Here is a 17611-nt window from a genome sequence, read left to right on the forward strand (position 1 = left end):
TTTTCTTCCTTAAAAAATAATCTTCTTTTGTCCTTATAAAGGCTCTCATCTGGATTTCCTCCGTCCTCTGTTCTCCTTGGATACCATCCTCCTCTTTCTGACTTCTAAATGTTGGATTACCTTAGTGTTCCAACCTGTTCTCTATCAGTAATCACTCTCTAAGGGACATGTCTGAGCCCATGGCTCTATCATCTACCTCTATCATGCTACATCCCCATACCATCTACCCGTATTCCCCCATGTATAAGACACACCTTTTTTAGAAAAATTTGGGGTCTTAAAAACTGGGTGCATCTTATACAGTGATTGTAGATTTTTTTTATTTGCATTTCCTGTTTTATCGCACTTGTCTGCGCTCATTGTTTCGCACTTGTTACTGGTATATTACGGTAGGTTACGTTTTGCCATATTCTGCCCAGTAATGGCTCAGAAAAGATTTTTGTACAGTGCTGAATATAAGTTAAAAGTGATCCAGTTAGCAAAAGTGAATGGAAATCGTGCTGCTGAATGTAAAGTTGGTCCTCCTCCAACTGAAAAATCAATCCAAAACTGATTAGGGGAAGAAGAAATCCTACTAAAAATGCCATGGCAGAAGAAGGCCATGAAAGGCAAGTCAGTAAAATGGCCTGATTTAGAGAGGGAATTGAAGATACGAATCGAAAAGCAAAGGGCAATTGGAATTTCCATGTCCACAAAGATGGTTCAGCATGAGGTAAGAAGAATTGCTGATGAAAAAGAAGTTCCTGATTTCAAAGGAGGACACAATTGGTGCTTCAGGTTCATGAAACAGAATGGACTAAGTATGTGTACACACACCAGACTTGCCCAAGAGATGCCTTAAAGCTATGAGCAGAAGGTCCTTGAATTTTATCATTTTGTCATTCAATGTTCGAAGACACATCAGTTTGAGTTGGGACAGATTGCAAATATGGATGAAGTCCCCCTTCAATTTGATGTCCCAAGTAACAGAACTGTTGATAAGAAGGCGACAAAAACTCTAACTGTGAAGAAGACAAGTGGACATGAAAAGAGCCATTCTAGTTGCTCTCATTTGTTGTGCTGAAAGAATCAAGCTGCCTCCTATACTGATTTTCAAATGTAATACAATGCTAAAAGAAGACATTCCTCGAGGAGTGATGGTTCATGTTCATGACAAGGGTTGGATGGATCAAGATGGGATGAAGATCTGGTTTGAGAAAGTTTGGAGAAGGAGACCAGGTGGGCTCTTATGCAAACCTGCCCTATTGTTGCTTGATCAGTTCAGGGCACACATTACAAAAAACACAAAGAAGATTGCTGCAGTGCCAAAAAAAAAAACTTGCCGTCATACCTGGAAGCTTGACATCCCAGCTCCAACCACTTGATATCAGCATTAACAAACCCTTCAAAGCTGCCATGAGAGATGAATGGAACCAATGGATGAAGTCTTCTGGGGACAATTTTACACTAGCAGAAAGAGTGAAGAAACCAACTATAGGAGAAGTTTGTACCTGGGTGAAAAGGTCCTGGGATAATATCAAGATTGAGGTTGTTGTCAAGTCATTTAAGAGTGGGGTATTTCAAATGCCATAGATGGAACTGAGGACAAGGCAATATACGAAGACAGTCATCAGACACAGATGAGGACAAGCTAATTGATGGGAGTTTTGACAGTGATAAGGAGTTGTATGAATTTTATGATGAATAAAACTTGAGTTCAATAACTGTATGTAATATATATTTTTTCAAATTTCAGGCCCCAAAATTAAGGTGCATCTTATACATGGGAGTGTTTTGTTCATGGGGAAATATGGTATATGCTCAGAACTCCCAAATGTATATGTCAGCCCCAGCCTCTTTTCTACACTCCAGAGTTGCAGTATAGATCCACTCATTTACACAACATTTTAACAGAATGTCTAACAGGCATCTCAATCTTAATATGGCCAAAGAGAATCTGTTTATCTCATCCCCAAAACCTGTTTCTCTCCCAATCTTTTCTATTTGAAAAAAATGTTGCCACCATCGGCGCAGCCAGAAACCTTGGCCGACATTGACCTCTTTTCTTCCCCATGCCACATTCGCCCACCAGCAGAGCTGTCAGCTCCACCTTTTATATAATATATACCCCATCTGCAAAGCTCACCCCCTTCTCTACTGTTCCTCTAATTCAAGCCACTCTTGTTTCCTACTGGATTATGGCAATAGTGTCCCAGCTGGCCTCCCTGTGTCTACATTTGGTCCCCTGCAGTCTATTCTCCTCATAGCAATTACAGTAATTTATTTTTTAAATACATAAATTATGTTTTTATGGGTCCTGTTCTCGGCCCTCCATGAGGATTCTGCTGGGGAGGGGGTTGTAGTGTGTCAATTTGGCTGACCTGGAAGGGCATGTCCTGAAGCCTTTTCCCTGTAGGACTCTAGGTAAGAGGTATCCAAAGGGAAATGTACACAAGGCTTTAACAGAAGTGAAGCAGCAGCAAGGGAAGGTTGGTGCGGTTAACAGTGGAGCTAGACAAATACAGAGGTCCCAGCAGGTTCCACTCCCTCCTACTCTGTAACTGGCTTTTCTCTCTGGCTTCTAACCCTGCTGACCAGTACCCTCTGCACCAGGTGCAAGAGAGCTGTTTTACATAGGCTTTCCCACCAGCTCTTTAGCTGAGAGCCCAGGGAGGCAGTGACCACATTCTTCTGTGAGGGCCCACAAAGCCTTCAAGGAAAAGGGGGTGTGAACTGACACATGTCCTTCCTTCCACAGTCTCCCCAGCTTTCAGCCAGAGAGATGCATTCTTCAGTGGCTGACCTGACAACATGAGGACCAGAGACTGCTGAGCGGAGGCCACGCCATGCTCTGGGGCCACCTGCCGAGCCCTGCGCAATCTGGCCCTCATTCTGTCCTCCTGAGTTGTAAGTTCTAATGCCTCCCACACATAAGGCCCCTGTAGTGGTGTAAATTCAGTACATAGCCCAGGTTCTTAATCATTGTAACTTTCCTCATATTACAGACTCCCACATGTGCCCCAACCAGGATCCACCCCGCAAGCCCCCTACTGGGGGATGCTCTGCCCATCTGGGGCCTCTGCTCCATTGCTCGGCAACCTAGCCATCTTAGCACCTAAAACGAAGCCATGGAGGCATCTTCAGCACCCGAGGCCAACTTGCTCAAACCGTTCAAGCCATGGCTGCAGGAAGAGGAGGGGGGAGGAGAAGAGACAGAGAGAGAGAGAGAGAGAGAGAGAGAGAGAGAGGAGGAGGAAGAGTGGAGAAGCAGATGGTCATTTCTTCTGTGTGCCCTGACCAGGAATCAGACCTGGGACTTCCACACGCTGGGCCAATGCTGTACCACTGAGCCAACCGGCCAAGGCCTTTCTTCATGTTTCTAATCCTTGATTAAATTTTTTTAATTTCTAAGAAATAGTAGAAATCATTCTAAGCAATCTGGAGATTCCCCTGCACACTCACTCTTCCCCTGAAGTTGTATCCAAGTCCACCACCCCCGCTACCACTGTTGCTGAGCTCTAGGTCCCTGCACTTCCCCTCTAACTATCCTCTCCAATGAGCTTGAGAAATCCTTTCCTAGTTGAAGGGTGGTGGTTTGGGCTGGGGAAGACTCACTCTTACTTGCCATTTTTCCTTTTTTATTATTATTTTATATTTGTTTCAGGTGTATAGCATAATGGTAAGATAATTCCATAATTTATGAAGTGATTCCCCTGATAATTTAGTGCCCACCTGGCCCTATACATAGTTATTAAAATATTATTGACTATGTGTCCTGTGCTGTATTTTGCATCCTCATGATTATTTTGTAACTACCAATTTGTATTTCTTTTTTTTTTCTTTAGCAAGAGAGACAGGAAGAGAGAAATGAGAAGCATCAGTTCTTTGTTGCAGCACCTAAGTTGTTCATTGATTGCTTTCTCATATGTGCCTTGACCAGGGGGCTCTCAAGCCAACAACCTTGGGTTCAAGCCAGCGACCTTGGGCTTCAAGCCAGCTATCACCGGGCTCAAGCCACTGACCACGGGGTCATGTCTATGATCCCACACTCAAGTCAGTGACCCCATGCTCAAGCCAGATGAGCCTGCACTCAAGCCAGCAACCTTGGGGTTTCAAACCTGGGTCCTCTGCATCCCAGTCCAAAGCTTTATCCACTGCACCACCACCTGGTCAAACCCAATTTGTATTTTTTTAATCCTTTTACCTCTTTCACCAGCTCCCCAGTGTTCCTCCCCTGCAGTAACCATCAGTCTGTTCTCTGTGTCTGTGAGTCTGTTTCTGTTTTGTTCATTTATTTTGTTTTTAAAATTTCACATATAAATGAAATTATATAGTATTTGTCTTTTTCTGTCTGACTTATTTTACTTAGCATTGTACCCTTTTAAGTCCATCTATGTTCTCATAAATAGTAAGGTTTCATTCTTTCTTATAACTGAGTAATATTTCATTGTATATATGTACAAAATCTTCCTTATCTAATTGTCTATTCATGAGCACTTTGGTTGCTTCCACATCTTGGCTATTGTAAATAATGCTGCAATGAACATAGGGATGCATATACCTGTATTTCCCCATATATAAGATGCTCCCATGTATAAAACACACCTTAATTTTGGGGCTCAAAATTTGAAAAAAAATGTATTACATAAAGTTATTGAACTCAAGTTTTATTCATCTACAATGAGCACAAAAACAAGCGCAAAAAAGCGGACAATGCAAGTAAAAAAATTCTACAACCACTGTATAAGCTGCACTCAGTTTTTAGACACCCAAATTTTTCCAAAAAAGGTGTGTCTTATACATAGAGAAATACAGTATCTTTTCAAATTAGTGGTTTGGATTGCTTTGGAAATCCAGTGGAATCACTGGGTCATAAGTTAGTTCTATTTTTAATTTCTTGAGGAAACTCCACAACACTGTTTCCCAGAGCGGCTGCTTCAATTCGCATTCCCACCAACAGTGTTTCTCAATATATACTTTTTTTTTTAATGTCTTTGTCTGATTTTGGAATCAGAAAAAAATAAATTTCAAAGTCTTTCCTCCTCTTAAAATTTTTGGAATAGGACCTGTGGTGGCGCAGTGGATAAAGCGTTGACCTGGAAATGCTGAGGTCACCGGTTCGAAACCCTGGGCTTGCCTGGTCAAGGCACATATGGGAGTTGATGCTTCCTGCTCCTCCCCCTTCTCTCTCTCTGTTTCTCTCCCTCTCTCTCTCCTTTCTAAAATGGATAAATAAAATAAAAATAAATATTTAAAAAAAATTTTGGTATAGTTTGAGAAGAATATGTGTTAATTCTTCTTTGAATGTTTGGTAAAATCACCTGTGAAGCCATCGGTCCAGGGTGTCTGTTTTTTAGGAGTTTTTTGATTACTGATTCTATTTTGTTGGTAGTAATCAGTTTATTCAAATTTTCTGATTCTTTTTGTTTCAGTCTTGGAAGACTGTATGTTTGTAAGAATTTATTCATTTCTTCCAGATTTTCCAATTTGTTGGTATATACTTGTTCGTAGTATTTTCTTATAATCTTTTGTATTTCTATGGTTTCAGTTGTTACTTCTCCTCTTTAATTTCTGATTTTATTTCTATGAATCCTCTCTTTTTCTTAATGAGTCTAGTTAAGGATTTATAAATTTTTTTTTTATTTTTTTTTTCTGAAGCTGGAAATGGGGAGAGACAGTCAGACAGACTTCCGCATGCACCCGACCGGGATCCACCCGGCATGCCCACCAGGGGCGACGCTCTGCCCACCAGGGGGCGATGCTCTGCCCCTCCAGGGCATCACAGAGCCACTCTAGTGCCTGGGGCAGAGGCCAAGGAGCCATCCCCAGCGCCCGGGGCCATCTTTGCTCCAATGGAGCCTTGGCTGGGGGAGGGGAAGAGAGAGACAGAGGAAGGAGGGGGAGGTGGAGAAGCAAATGGGCGCTTCTCCTATGTGCCCTGGCCGGGAATCGAACCCGGGTCCCCCACACGCCAGGCCGACGCTCTACCGCTGAGCCAACCGGCCAGGGCCCAATTTTTTTAATCTTTTCAAAGAACCAGCTCTTGGTTTCATTGATCTTCTGTATTTTATTTTAGACTCTTATTTATTTCTGCTCTGATATTTATTATTTTCTTTCTTGTACTCACTTTGGGCTTTGTTTGTTGTTCTTTTCTAGTTATTTTAGGTATAAGGTTAGATTGTTTATTTGATATTTTTCCTGCTTCTTCAGATAGGAACATAGTGCTATGAACTTTCCTCTTTGAATGACTTTTGCAGTATTCCACAGATTTTGTGTGTTTTCATTTTCATTTGTCTCAAGGTGTCTTATAATTTTTTTCCTTGTCATTGTTAACTTATTCATTGTTTAGCAACATGTTATTTAACCTCCATGGGTTTGTGTGTTTTTCAGGGTGTTTTATTTTCTTCAGTGAGAGGAGGGGAGGCAGAGAGATAGACTCCCGTATGCATCCCAACCAGAATTTACCTGACAAACCCATTAGGGGGTGATGCTCTGCCCATCTGGGTATTGTTGAGCAACTGAGCTCTTCCTAGCACCTGAGGTAGAGGCCATGGAGCCATCTTTAGCATCTAGGGCCAACTTGCTGCAATGGAGCCATGGCTGCAGGAGGGGAAGAAAGAGAGAAGCAAGAGGGGGAAGGATGGAGAAGCAGATGGGTGCTTCTCCTGTGTGCCCTAACTGATAATCAAATCCAGGACATCCCCACACTGGACTGACATTCTACCACTGAGCCAACCAGCCAGGGCCAGTTTTTTTCTTGTAATTGATTTCTAGTTATATACCATTGTAAGCAGAGATAACATTTGATATGATTTCAATCTTCTTAAATTTATTGAGGCTTGTTTAGTATCCTAACATGTGGTCTATTCTAGGAAATGTTTTGTGTGCACTGAAAAATAATGTATATTCTGCTGCTTTGAGGTGACATGCTTTGAAATTATCAATTAAATCCAGCTGATCTACTGTACCATTTAAGGCCATTGTTTCCTTGTCAATTTCCTGTCTGAAAGATCTGGGTGTTAAAATCTTCTACTATGACTGTATTACTGTTGATCTCTCCCTTTATGTCCATAAAAATTTGCTTTATATATTTAGGTGCTCATATGTTGGGTGCATAAATGTTTAGAAGAGTTATATCCTCTTGTTGAATCGATCCTTTTATCACTATGTAATGTCCATTTTTGTCTTTTATTATAGCCTTTGTTTTAAAGTCTATTTTGTCTGATATTAGTATTGCTAACCCATCTTTTTCATTTTCATCTGCATGGAATATCTTTTCCCATCCCTTTATTTTCAGTCTGTATCTTTTGTTCTGAGATAAATCTCTTGTAGACAAAATATACATGGGTCTTGTTTTCTTATCCATTCAGCTACCCTGTCTTTTGATTAAAGCAGTTAATCCATTTATAGTTATAGTAATTACTGATAGGTACATACTTATTAACATTTTATTATTTATAACTATATTCCTCTTTTTTTGTCCTTCCTTTTTCCTAAAGGGGACACTTTAACATTCCATGTAATATGGGTTTGGTGGTAATGAACTCTTTTAGCTTTTTTTTTTTTTCTGGAAAGCTCTTTATCTGTCCTTCAATTTTAAATGATAGCCTGGCTGCTTAGAGTAGTCTTTGTTGTAGGCCCTTGCTTTTCATTACTGTGATGAGTGTGTTGGTTCTGGGGCCTCTTGGGAGGGACTGGTGCAGGTCAATGTCAGATGCTGCCTGTGACCAGCTCAAGGCTACCTGTTAGGAGTTATAGAGTGATCAGTGGTTGGTAGCTGCCTGTGTTAGGACTTGAGGTGCCTGAGAGGGCCATGCTGCAAACCGAGTCAGCTGCCACCAGTACTGGGCCTGGAGCAGGCCAGAAAATGGCCCAAGGAATCCTAAGACCTGCCACCAACTGCCAGCTGTGCATAAGGCTCAGTTGCTGAAAAATCCTTGAGAAAATGCGAGTTGGATGATGTGGGTTGTCAGGGACCCATCAGAATGGAGCTAATGGAGTTCACCAGCCTAACCAGATTTTGGTTCGGCTGTGTTGGGGGGATGGTTCAACACAAAGACAATGGTGGCTATCTTTCCAGTCCTCATCCTGAAGCCACACAGTTTAGTTTTTCTCTTTATGTTTCTGGAAGCCCCAAACTTGACCAGAGTTTTTAAAGACTGCAATACAAGTCCAGGCTGGTTGCCCCCAAAAGAACCTTGTGCCATGAACGAGCTGGGTCAAGCAGAATGTCAGGGAGTCATTAGGATGGACCTAGCAAAGTTCACCAGGCTACTGCAGGCCACTGGGGGAAGGTCTCAACACAGGAAAGATGCTGCCCTTCAGCCATGCTGAGGGAGGGCTCAACACAGTGACCATGGAAACCATCCCTCCAGCCCCCACCCGGAAGTCACACAACTCAGCTGTTCCATGTAAGTCTCCAACACCTCCAAGTTTGACTGGAATTTCTTGAGAAATTTTTAAAGAAAGATTACAACATAGGCTCAGTCTGATTGCCACCATCAGTAAATCGGGTAGGGTAGGGTCTCAGGGAGATGTCAGGGTAAAGCTAGAAGAATTCACAGGCTACTGTACATTCAGATTTGGCCAGTGGGGAGAGTGCCCAACACAGGGAAGATAGTATCTGTCAACCCAACAGGAGGACAGCTCAACACAGGGACAGTAGCAGGCATTCCTTCAGCTCTTGCATTGAAGCCATACAACTCAGTCTCTCCCTGTAGTCTCTGGTGCTCCTCTCCCACCACTGAGCCACTGTCTCTCTTCCAGAGGCCAGTAGTGCCAGTGAGGGAGAGTTTGTGCACTGGCCCTTTAAGAGGATGCCTAGGTTTCCAGCAGCCTTCCATCTCACCAGAACAGACAGAAGAATTCTTGCTGATTTTTACAACCAGATGTTAGGTGGGTTTCTCTTCCTGGCACTGGTGTTCCAGGCCCAGGATCCCAGTGTGTGGCTGAGATCCCTCCCTTCTAGCGGGGCACCTCTACAGCTGAGCTATCCCTCTGGATTTTCAACCTTCACATGTGGGTGCAGGGCCTGCCCATTTCATGTCTCTGCTCCTCCTACCAGTCTCCATGTGGCTTCTTCTTTATATTCTTATTTATATATAAGACTTCAAGTTCAACTAGTCCTCAGATGGTTCTCCAGGTTGATTGTTCTATAATGTAGCTGAAATTTTGGTGGGAGCCAGGAGAGTGATTACAGCATCCACTATTCCACCACCTTAACTAGAACCTTCATAAATATTATTTTACCATGTTCCCTTTAAATCTGTTATCTGTGTTCTAATCCTGTCCTGAACGGGAGCGGGCTCCACTTTTCTCTTTCACCTGCCAAATCTCTTCCTAAGACAATGGTCACAGAACAGCGACTGACTGAACCAGAAGGGTCAAGTGCAAAAGAACGTACCAGGGGAAAAAAGCACAGACTGGCATTTCAAAGGACATCATTATACTATCCCAACTAAAGAAAAAAGTTAAAAATCACTCACATTAAAATGTCAATGGCTCATAACAATATTTTACCAAGAGTCATTCTCTTCAAATTAAAAACGAGAGAGTAGTGGTGGAATTTCACTCATCAGTTGCTGTGACAGGGTCTGGTGGGAAGGTAGGAAAGGAGCCTTCTCGCTCCTGAGTCTGGCCGCACGCTGTAGGACAGGCCCCGGGCCTCCCTGACCTTCCGCCCTTACCCTGCTCACACTTCACTCCGCGCCCTGGCTTCCCACTTGTCCTCGTTTTTAATATCCTCTTATTTTCCCTCTTTCAACAGCCAAGCCATGCTATTTTCTTAAAAAAAAAAAAAAAAAAAAAAAAAGCTGTATTCACGGTGGTGAAGCTTAAATCTCGTGTACATATCAGATTCCCTGAAAAAAACGTGCTCATTTTCCTGGATACTTGCAAGCCATCACTTTGCTACATCGTTAGCTCAGTCCCGTGGTTCGCAAAGTGCAGTTCCCGGAGCAGTGGCACTAGCGTCCCCTTAGAAAGTCTTAGAAAAGCAAATTCATAACCCTGACTTGTGACTTACTGAATTAGCAATCTGTGTGAGTTTTGTTTCTTTCAAGTTTTTCTGAGACATCGTTGTCATACATCACTGTGTATGTTTAAGGTGTGCAGCATGATGGCTTGATTTACACGTAGTGTGAAATGACAATCACAGGTTTAGTTGTCATCCATCATCTCACGTAGCTACAATAAAATCTCTCCTTGGATGAGAACTCTCAGGATCTCCTGTCTTAGCTTTCCTGTATCTCATGCAGCAGTGTAAACAGCAGGCATCATGCTGCACATTACAACCCTAGTACTTATTATACCCGAGAGTGTGTACCTTTCGACTATCTACCTCCAATCTCCCCTTCCCCACCTCCCCCCTGTGGTAACCACAGATCTGGTCTCTGTGTTTGGTGCTTGGCGTAGGATTTTTTTCTTATTAGATTTCACATATAAGTGAGATCATACAGTATTTGTCTTTCTGTGTCTGACTTATTTCACTTAATGCTTTCAAAGCCCATCTACATCCTTGAAAATGGTAGAATTTCCTCAATAACATTTCTCTGTGTGTGTATATAACATACACATCTTTGTTATCCATTCAACTACCATAGACACAGGTTGTTACCATGTCATGGCTACTATAAATAATGCTGCTATGAACATGAGTGTGCAGGCATCATTCTGAGTTAGTGTTCATGTATTCCCAGAAGTTCAAGTGCTGGATCACCTGGTAGTTCTATTTTTAATTTTCTGAGGCAGCCTCATACAGTTTTCCAAAGTTGTTGTGCCAATTTACAATCCCACCAACAGACCACAAGCTTTCCTTTTCTCCACAAGAATTTCCTATCTTTTGCCTTTTTGGTAATAGCCATTCTAACAGGCCTGAAGTGATATTTCACTGTGGTTTTAATTGCATTTGCTTAGTTACTAGTGATGCTGAGCACCTTTTTATGGACCTGTTTGCCATGCATAGATCTTCTTTGGAAAAAGATCTATTCAGGGCCTTTGCACATGTACATTTTTAAATTGGATTGTCTTTTTGCTGTTGATTTGTATCAGTTCTTCATCTACTTTGGATATTAACCCCTAATCAGATCTATGGTTTGCAAATGTTTTCCCATTCCATAGGTTGTCCTTTCACTTTGTTGTTTCTTTTGCAGTGTGTCGCCTTTTATTTTGATGTAGTCCCACTTCTTTTTTACTTCGTTATTTGTGCTCTAAGTATGCTTTCCAAAAATTTATGACTAAGACCCAAATCAGTCGGCTTTTCTCTGTGTTTTCTTTTAGGAGTTTCATGGTTTCAGGTCTTTCATTTAAGTCTTTAATCCATTTCAAGTTAATTTTTGTGAGTGGTGTAAAATAGGGGTCAGCAATCTGTGCCGAACAATAAGCCCTTCGAGTGATTCTAATGGACCATCAAGTCAGAGAACCACTGGCCTACTCTATCATTTCCTGCACTGAGAGGCTGGGAGTAGTTCTAGACCCAATGGGGCATTCCTAGACCTAGGAGAGTCAGAATGCAGCCTGCTGAGAACCCAAAATCAAATGAAGAATAAATACAGCATAGACAAGATTCTCCATCTGTAGACCACAGAGTGCCCAGAGGTTTGTCACACAAAGGTCTGTCAGGATTATTCCTATTGTGAGGAACAAACTCTTTCTTTTTTTGTTGTTGTTGTTGTTGTTTTTATTCATTTTTAGAGAGGAGAGAGAGGGGAGACAGAGAGACAGAGAAGAGAGAAGGGGGGAGGAGCTGGAAGCATCAACTCCCATATGTGCCTTGACCAGGGAAGCCCAGGGTTTCGAACTTGCGACCTCAGCATTTCCAGGTCGATGCTTTATCCACTGTGCCACCACAGGTCAGGCAAGGAACAAACTCTTTCAAGAGAACTTCAGCAAAATTGGATTGTTTTCTCTTTTGTCAAGTGCACTAATTGATCTAAAGCTCTTCAGTTCCTTTTAGACTAAATCCCATAATTATACATTATAGTATCAATAATTAACAATTAAAATAATACTTTCTCTGGGAAAATTTTTTTAAAAATTAAGTAATTTTGAAACAGAAGTTGTGATTCATCTTAAACATGCAAAATTTAATAAACTTTAAAATATGGTTCTAAAATTCCATTGTATGTATGTATCAACTTTTTTATTCAATAATCTATTGATGGGCACCTGGGATGCTTCCATATCTTGCCTATTGTAAGTAACACTGTAGTGAACAGGGGAGTGCATACATTCTTTTGAATTCATGTTTTGGGTTTCTTTGAATATATCCCCAGAAGTGGAATTGCTGGGTCATAAGGCAGTTCCACTTCTAACTTTCTGAAAACCCTATATACTATTGGAATACTACTTGGCCATAAAGAAGAATGAAACCTTACCATTTGCAACAGCATGGATGGATGGAGACTATTATGCTAAGTGAAGTAAGTCAGATAGAAAAAGACAAATACCATATAAATTCACTTATATGTGGAATCTAAAGAACAAAATAAATGAACAAAATCGAAACAGATTCATGCATCCAGAGAACAGGTTGATGGTGGCCAGAGAGGAGGAGGGTTTGAGGGACTGGATGAAAAAGGTGAAGGCTTCGAGAAGTACAGACTGGTAGTTACAAAATCGTCACAGGGATGTAAAGTATATTATAGGAGATATAGTCAATAATATTGTAGTAACTATGTATGGTGCCAGGTGGGAACTGGAAATATTGGGGAAAACTTTGTAACGTATGATTGATCACTATGCTGTACACCTGAAACTAATACAAAATAATAATGAGTGTAAACTGTAATTGAAAAGTAAGATGTAAAGTTCTTTTTATTTCTTATTTTTATTTTATTATTTATTCATGTTTGAGAAGAGAGACAGAGAGAGAAGGGGAGAGGAGCAGGAAGCATCAACTCCCATATGTGCCTTGACTGGGCAAGCCCAGGGCTCCGAACTGGCGACCTCAGCGTTTCAGGTCAACACTTTATCCACTGTGCCATCAGAGGTCAGGCGGAAAGTTCTTTTTAAACAGAGTTCTAAAAAGTGTTTTAAAAACTTCTCTTGACATAATCTTTGTCTAGCCTAATTTTCAAAAACCACCAAATAACTATGCCCCACCTGCAAATTATGATTACTAATTTTTTAAAAGCATTTTCAGAGTAACATGTCTTCTCTGAACATGTATCAGACTGGAGAGTAAGAAACATTAACACTCAAAGGGGCAGGGAAACACATTACCCTTGCAAATTAGCATATAACTTTGGCACTCTGAATGTCCTTGATAACTAAGATTGTGGCGCCATCTTCAGTTTCTGAAGAGGATTGCCAACTTGACCAGAATGCTTGCACTGAATTTCATACTTTAAAAAAAAAATCAACCTGTAAATGATTAAGAATGAAGGAACATGTGGGAAGGAGTGGCCAGAATCATTAAACCAGAGAACGTTCTCCAAGCTGCTGCAACTCAACTTGTGATGGCCTCTTTAGTCCCCAGCTAGAACTCCCACACTGGATCACGACACTTGAAGAGTGTGCTTGGGGACTTGAGCGTCATGAGAGCTAGCTAGAGATGGAAATTCTCAGGCCCAACAAGACTGACGGAAGCACAATCTGCACTCTGCAGCTCATGTGTGTGCTCCCTGGGAAGTCTGCAGAGCTCTGCTCTCTGTGCTTTCCCCCACCACTTAGCCACTGTTTCAGACTTCACACAAGCAGGGCAGGGGACGAGGGGTGGAGAGGGGACACAGACATCTCACCAATGGCTAGAACCACAGTCCATAAGACACACTTTCCCCCCCAAAAAAGTGGAGGGGAAAATGCCTATGTGTCTTGTGGAGCAAAAAATACATTATTTTATTAAATATTTTAACACACCATTTGGTTCAGAATATTTTTCTTATTTTCCTTCTTAAAACCCTAGGTGTGTCATATGGTCAGGTGTGTCTTATAGAGCAAAATAATACGGCATAATGCAGCAATAAAGGTGAAGGAACTATTGCCAAATCTACCATGAATCAGTGTCAGTAACTTAGGGAAAAGGAGCTGTACATAAAAGTGTGTCTAGAAGTTCAAAACTAGGCAAACTAGCCTGGCCAGGCAGTGGTGCAGTGGATAGCACTGGCCTGGGACATGGAGGACCCTGGTTTGAAACCCTGAGGTCACCAGCTTGAGTGCAGGCTCACCCAGCTTGAGCCCAAGGTAGCCGGCTCACTGGCTTGGCTACAGCCCAGGTAAAGGCACATATGAGAAAGCAATCAATGAACAACTAAGGTGTCGCAACGAAAAACTAATGACTGATACTTCTCATCTTTCTCCTTTCCTGTCTCTGTGTGTGTCTCCCACAAAAAAAAAAAAGTTTCTTACAACTAACTGCTAAAATAAAGTCTGTGTGAAAGAAGAAAATTCACTGTTTTTAGGTAAATTATAAACAGCAAGCTTAAAAGTAAAAAATTATGTAAGAAAATGATAGATGCTATAATACCATCTTAGTTTTAAGCTAAATGCTAATCATTAAGAAATGCAGAAAGAGGTGAAGGGTGGCAGAATATGCCATCCCGAAATATGCCACTTCAGCATAAGGACGATTTTGAGCTAAAGGCACTTAAAAAAAATAGCCTTTGAAAGAAGGATGCTCTCTTTTTCTTCCTGAAAACAGGCGATTTAAACGCCCACATGGAAGATGTCCTCCCTGTACTGAGGGAAAGTAATAGTCTTAACATCAAGGTCAGGATGTAGAGACAGAGAACTCTACACAAGCCTTGTTAGAGGAATTCTCACCTTCCCGTAGCCTCTCACACAGTGAGTCTCCCGCAGCTGCCTCTGGTTGAGCCTAGTATGGAAGCACTTAGGTTCTGCCATTGCCTTGGTCTTCATTTCCCTAGTGTCACATAAAACCTGTATGATTTTCTCCTGTTACTCTGCCTTATTTCTACTTAATTCTCTGGCCCAGCCAAAAACCGTAGAGGGTAGAAGCAAACTTCTACCTCCCCTGCAGAGGCAAACCCTGGGTACACTTATCCTGTGAATGCACAGCAAACAACCTTCGTTGTTTACATCCCTATCTTTTCATTATGTAAAAAGTGGAAACTTGGTGTTCAACACGGAATGACAACTTGGTATGCAGTGTGCTGATTATGGATAGAAGTTCGTTCTTTTTCTTCATTCTTCAGATTAAACTTCCATTGCCCAGTACAATCTATAAAAGATGTTCATAGAAATTATGTGAAAAAAGATGTCCCATGGTCAAGCATGTTTTGGGAACATGGGATTTCCTTACTGCGAGCCTTCTTAGACACATCATTCTGCTATGAACACTGATTCTCAAGGATGATCTTCCTCTATGACTCAAGTTGGTGAGGTTCTTTAATATTTGTTAAATTAAAAAGGAAAGAAAAAATGTGCGTAGTACAAATCATTACAGGAGGAATTGGGAGGCAGTTATTAGTAGGTACAGGGTAATCTAGAAATCCAAAAATCTCAAACTTACCCCATGCCTTAAAATCTTTCCCCAGACTAATATATATGAAGGTCTCCTGACTACCTGGTAGCATTTAGGAGGTACACTAATGGGTTTACGTGGCTTTTCTAAAAGAAAATTTTATTTTATTAAACCACATATGACACAACTTTTCAAAAAAAAAAAGAGACACTGGGTACAAAAAAAAGCTTTCTGAATGTTAGTTTATTTTTGTGTTTTTCAAGTCAAGACTGTATAAACTATGTATGAACTACCCATTATTTATATACCAGAAAAAGAACAAGCAAAGAATGTATAGGATATCTGATTTTAAAAATTTCTGAACAGAAATTAAGCAAGTATACAAGTACATTAAAAAGTGGTAAAAACTGAATGTTAAATATTATGAAATCAGTACATCAAGTATTACTTTGGTAGCTGATAATTCTTATAACTAATTCCACAAAAAAACAATACCAGTTATGCAGAACAAAAATTTTAAATGCCCCTTTCTGAACCCCAGTTTGATCAAACTGATTTCATATCTAGCTTATTGATCACATTCAGTTTCAGTTTTTCCTCTGCAAATAATATATGTGGTCATTGATGGTGATTTGGTGAGGTGAAATCAATTTTTCTTAGGATAGTTCAACAGAATAACCCAAATATTAAAAAGTTATTAAAGATTCACAGAGATTAATCAGTACCTACAGAACATAATTCACTCATGTGAATACTAGCTGTATAACATTTTAAAACATAAAATCACAGAGACATCTAGAACCCTGCAGATTCACTGCATTGCTTCATGTAGTGCATTCTGGTAGCTCACCTGGAGTTTAACACCATGTAACTACCACACTGTTAATGAATGGGCTTTACTGTACACAAATCCATCCAATTCTTGAAAAAAAAATCTAAACATCTTGTAAGATTCTGAACTTACTTGAACATGTAAGGACTTTGTGTTTTAACATCCCAAACATTGGGAAGATCGGGTGTAAAACATGGTAATCACCTCTTGTAAAGCAAAACTGCATATATTTTTGTTATATCACCACAAAGAATCCTCAAAACAACTCGACACTGCCCACTGAAAGGGGTACATTTATTATTTGGCCAAAGAAAATTCAAATGTCTTTCCCGGGGTCAAATGTACCCCAAGACATACACAAGGAATGAGTATAGCTGTGGCAGCTACAGAAATGCGCCACCGTGTAGTGAATGTTATTCTGCACTGATGCTGTACATTTTGATAATACACTATGATTTGGCTTTTTCCCACCATCACGGGACACAAGACAATAAAACTCAAAACTATCTCATTAGAACAGGACAAGTGATGACCCCAGGCTTAAAGAGGGTTCTTCATTGAAGGAAAAGATAGAACCATAAGAGTCAAATTAGTTGACTTCAAATGGTTTACATCCCAGGATGAATCAGGTTACACTGATTAAAGCCCAATTTAATTTAGGCAGTTTTTTAACCACAAAAATAAGGTCATTCTTAGTACATATTAATAATTAAACCAACATATACACAATTAGTAATATCCTATATAATATTAAATTTTTAGCAACTTGTTCTCGATTTCTTTATACTTAGTTAATTTGTTGCTTTGTTTAAAAAAAAGCTCAACTTTAATTTACAATGTACTTGGAATTTCTAAATGTGTTCTGTAATTATTTCATTGAAGCAGGTACAGTTCTCCGGATTCTAAGAGCCAAACTCAACTGTATCTTCTGTTATCTGTTTAAATTCATAATTTCCTCTTCCATCCATATGCAGGTAGTACTACGGGAAAAAAAGGGGGAGAAATCAATAACTAAGAGAATTTCCTTCTTGTCAGAAATTTATGTAGATTATTATCCAAGTAAATGATAAAAAATATTATTTCAAGCCACTAATCTTGAAAAGTTTATACACAGAAATGCATATAGCTCTCCAAGGTAGGACTAAATGAAGAAGTCTGTTCTTTTTAAAAATAACAACACTATGACTCTGCTTAGAATGGATATGGTACTTGACCTTCTGAGAATTAAAATACTAGACATTCTCATTATTTTAAAAAAACCAAATCTATAAGCTTCCCATAAGTAAGAATGTTTCTATGACTCCACAACCAAGGATCTGATTTACAATAGGTCAAACTGTGTGAAGCGCAAGTCTGTTCAATCAGGCAGTCTTTATAAT

The 17611-nt window shown here is 40.4% G+C and overlaps 1 protein-coding gene across 1 annotated transcript in view; it reads right to left on the minus strand.

Moving 5' to 3' along the window:
- Positions 1-15615: 15615 nt before the first annotated feature.
- ABCD3 (ATP binding cassette subfamily D member 3) overlaps positions 15616-17611 on the minus strand; it is a 105353-nt gene continuing 103357 nt past the window's right edge. Inside the window, exon 23 of the mRNA XM_066376738.1 lies at positions 15616-17212. Coding sequence (XP_066232835.1) covers positions 17135-17212 — 78 coding nt within the window. The 3' untranslated portion in view covers positions 15616-17134. The remainder of the gene's footprint in view (positions 17213-17611) is intronic.

The sequence above is a fragment of the Saccopteryx leptura genome, chromosome 3 (assembly GCF_036850995.1).
Source record: "Saccopteryx leptura isolate mSacLep1 chromosome 3, mSacLep1_pri_phased_curated, whole genome shotgun sequence".
Lineage (NCBI taxonomy): Eukaryota > Metazoa > Chordata > Mammalia > Chiroptera > Emballonuridae > Saccopteryx > Saccopteryx leptura.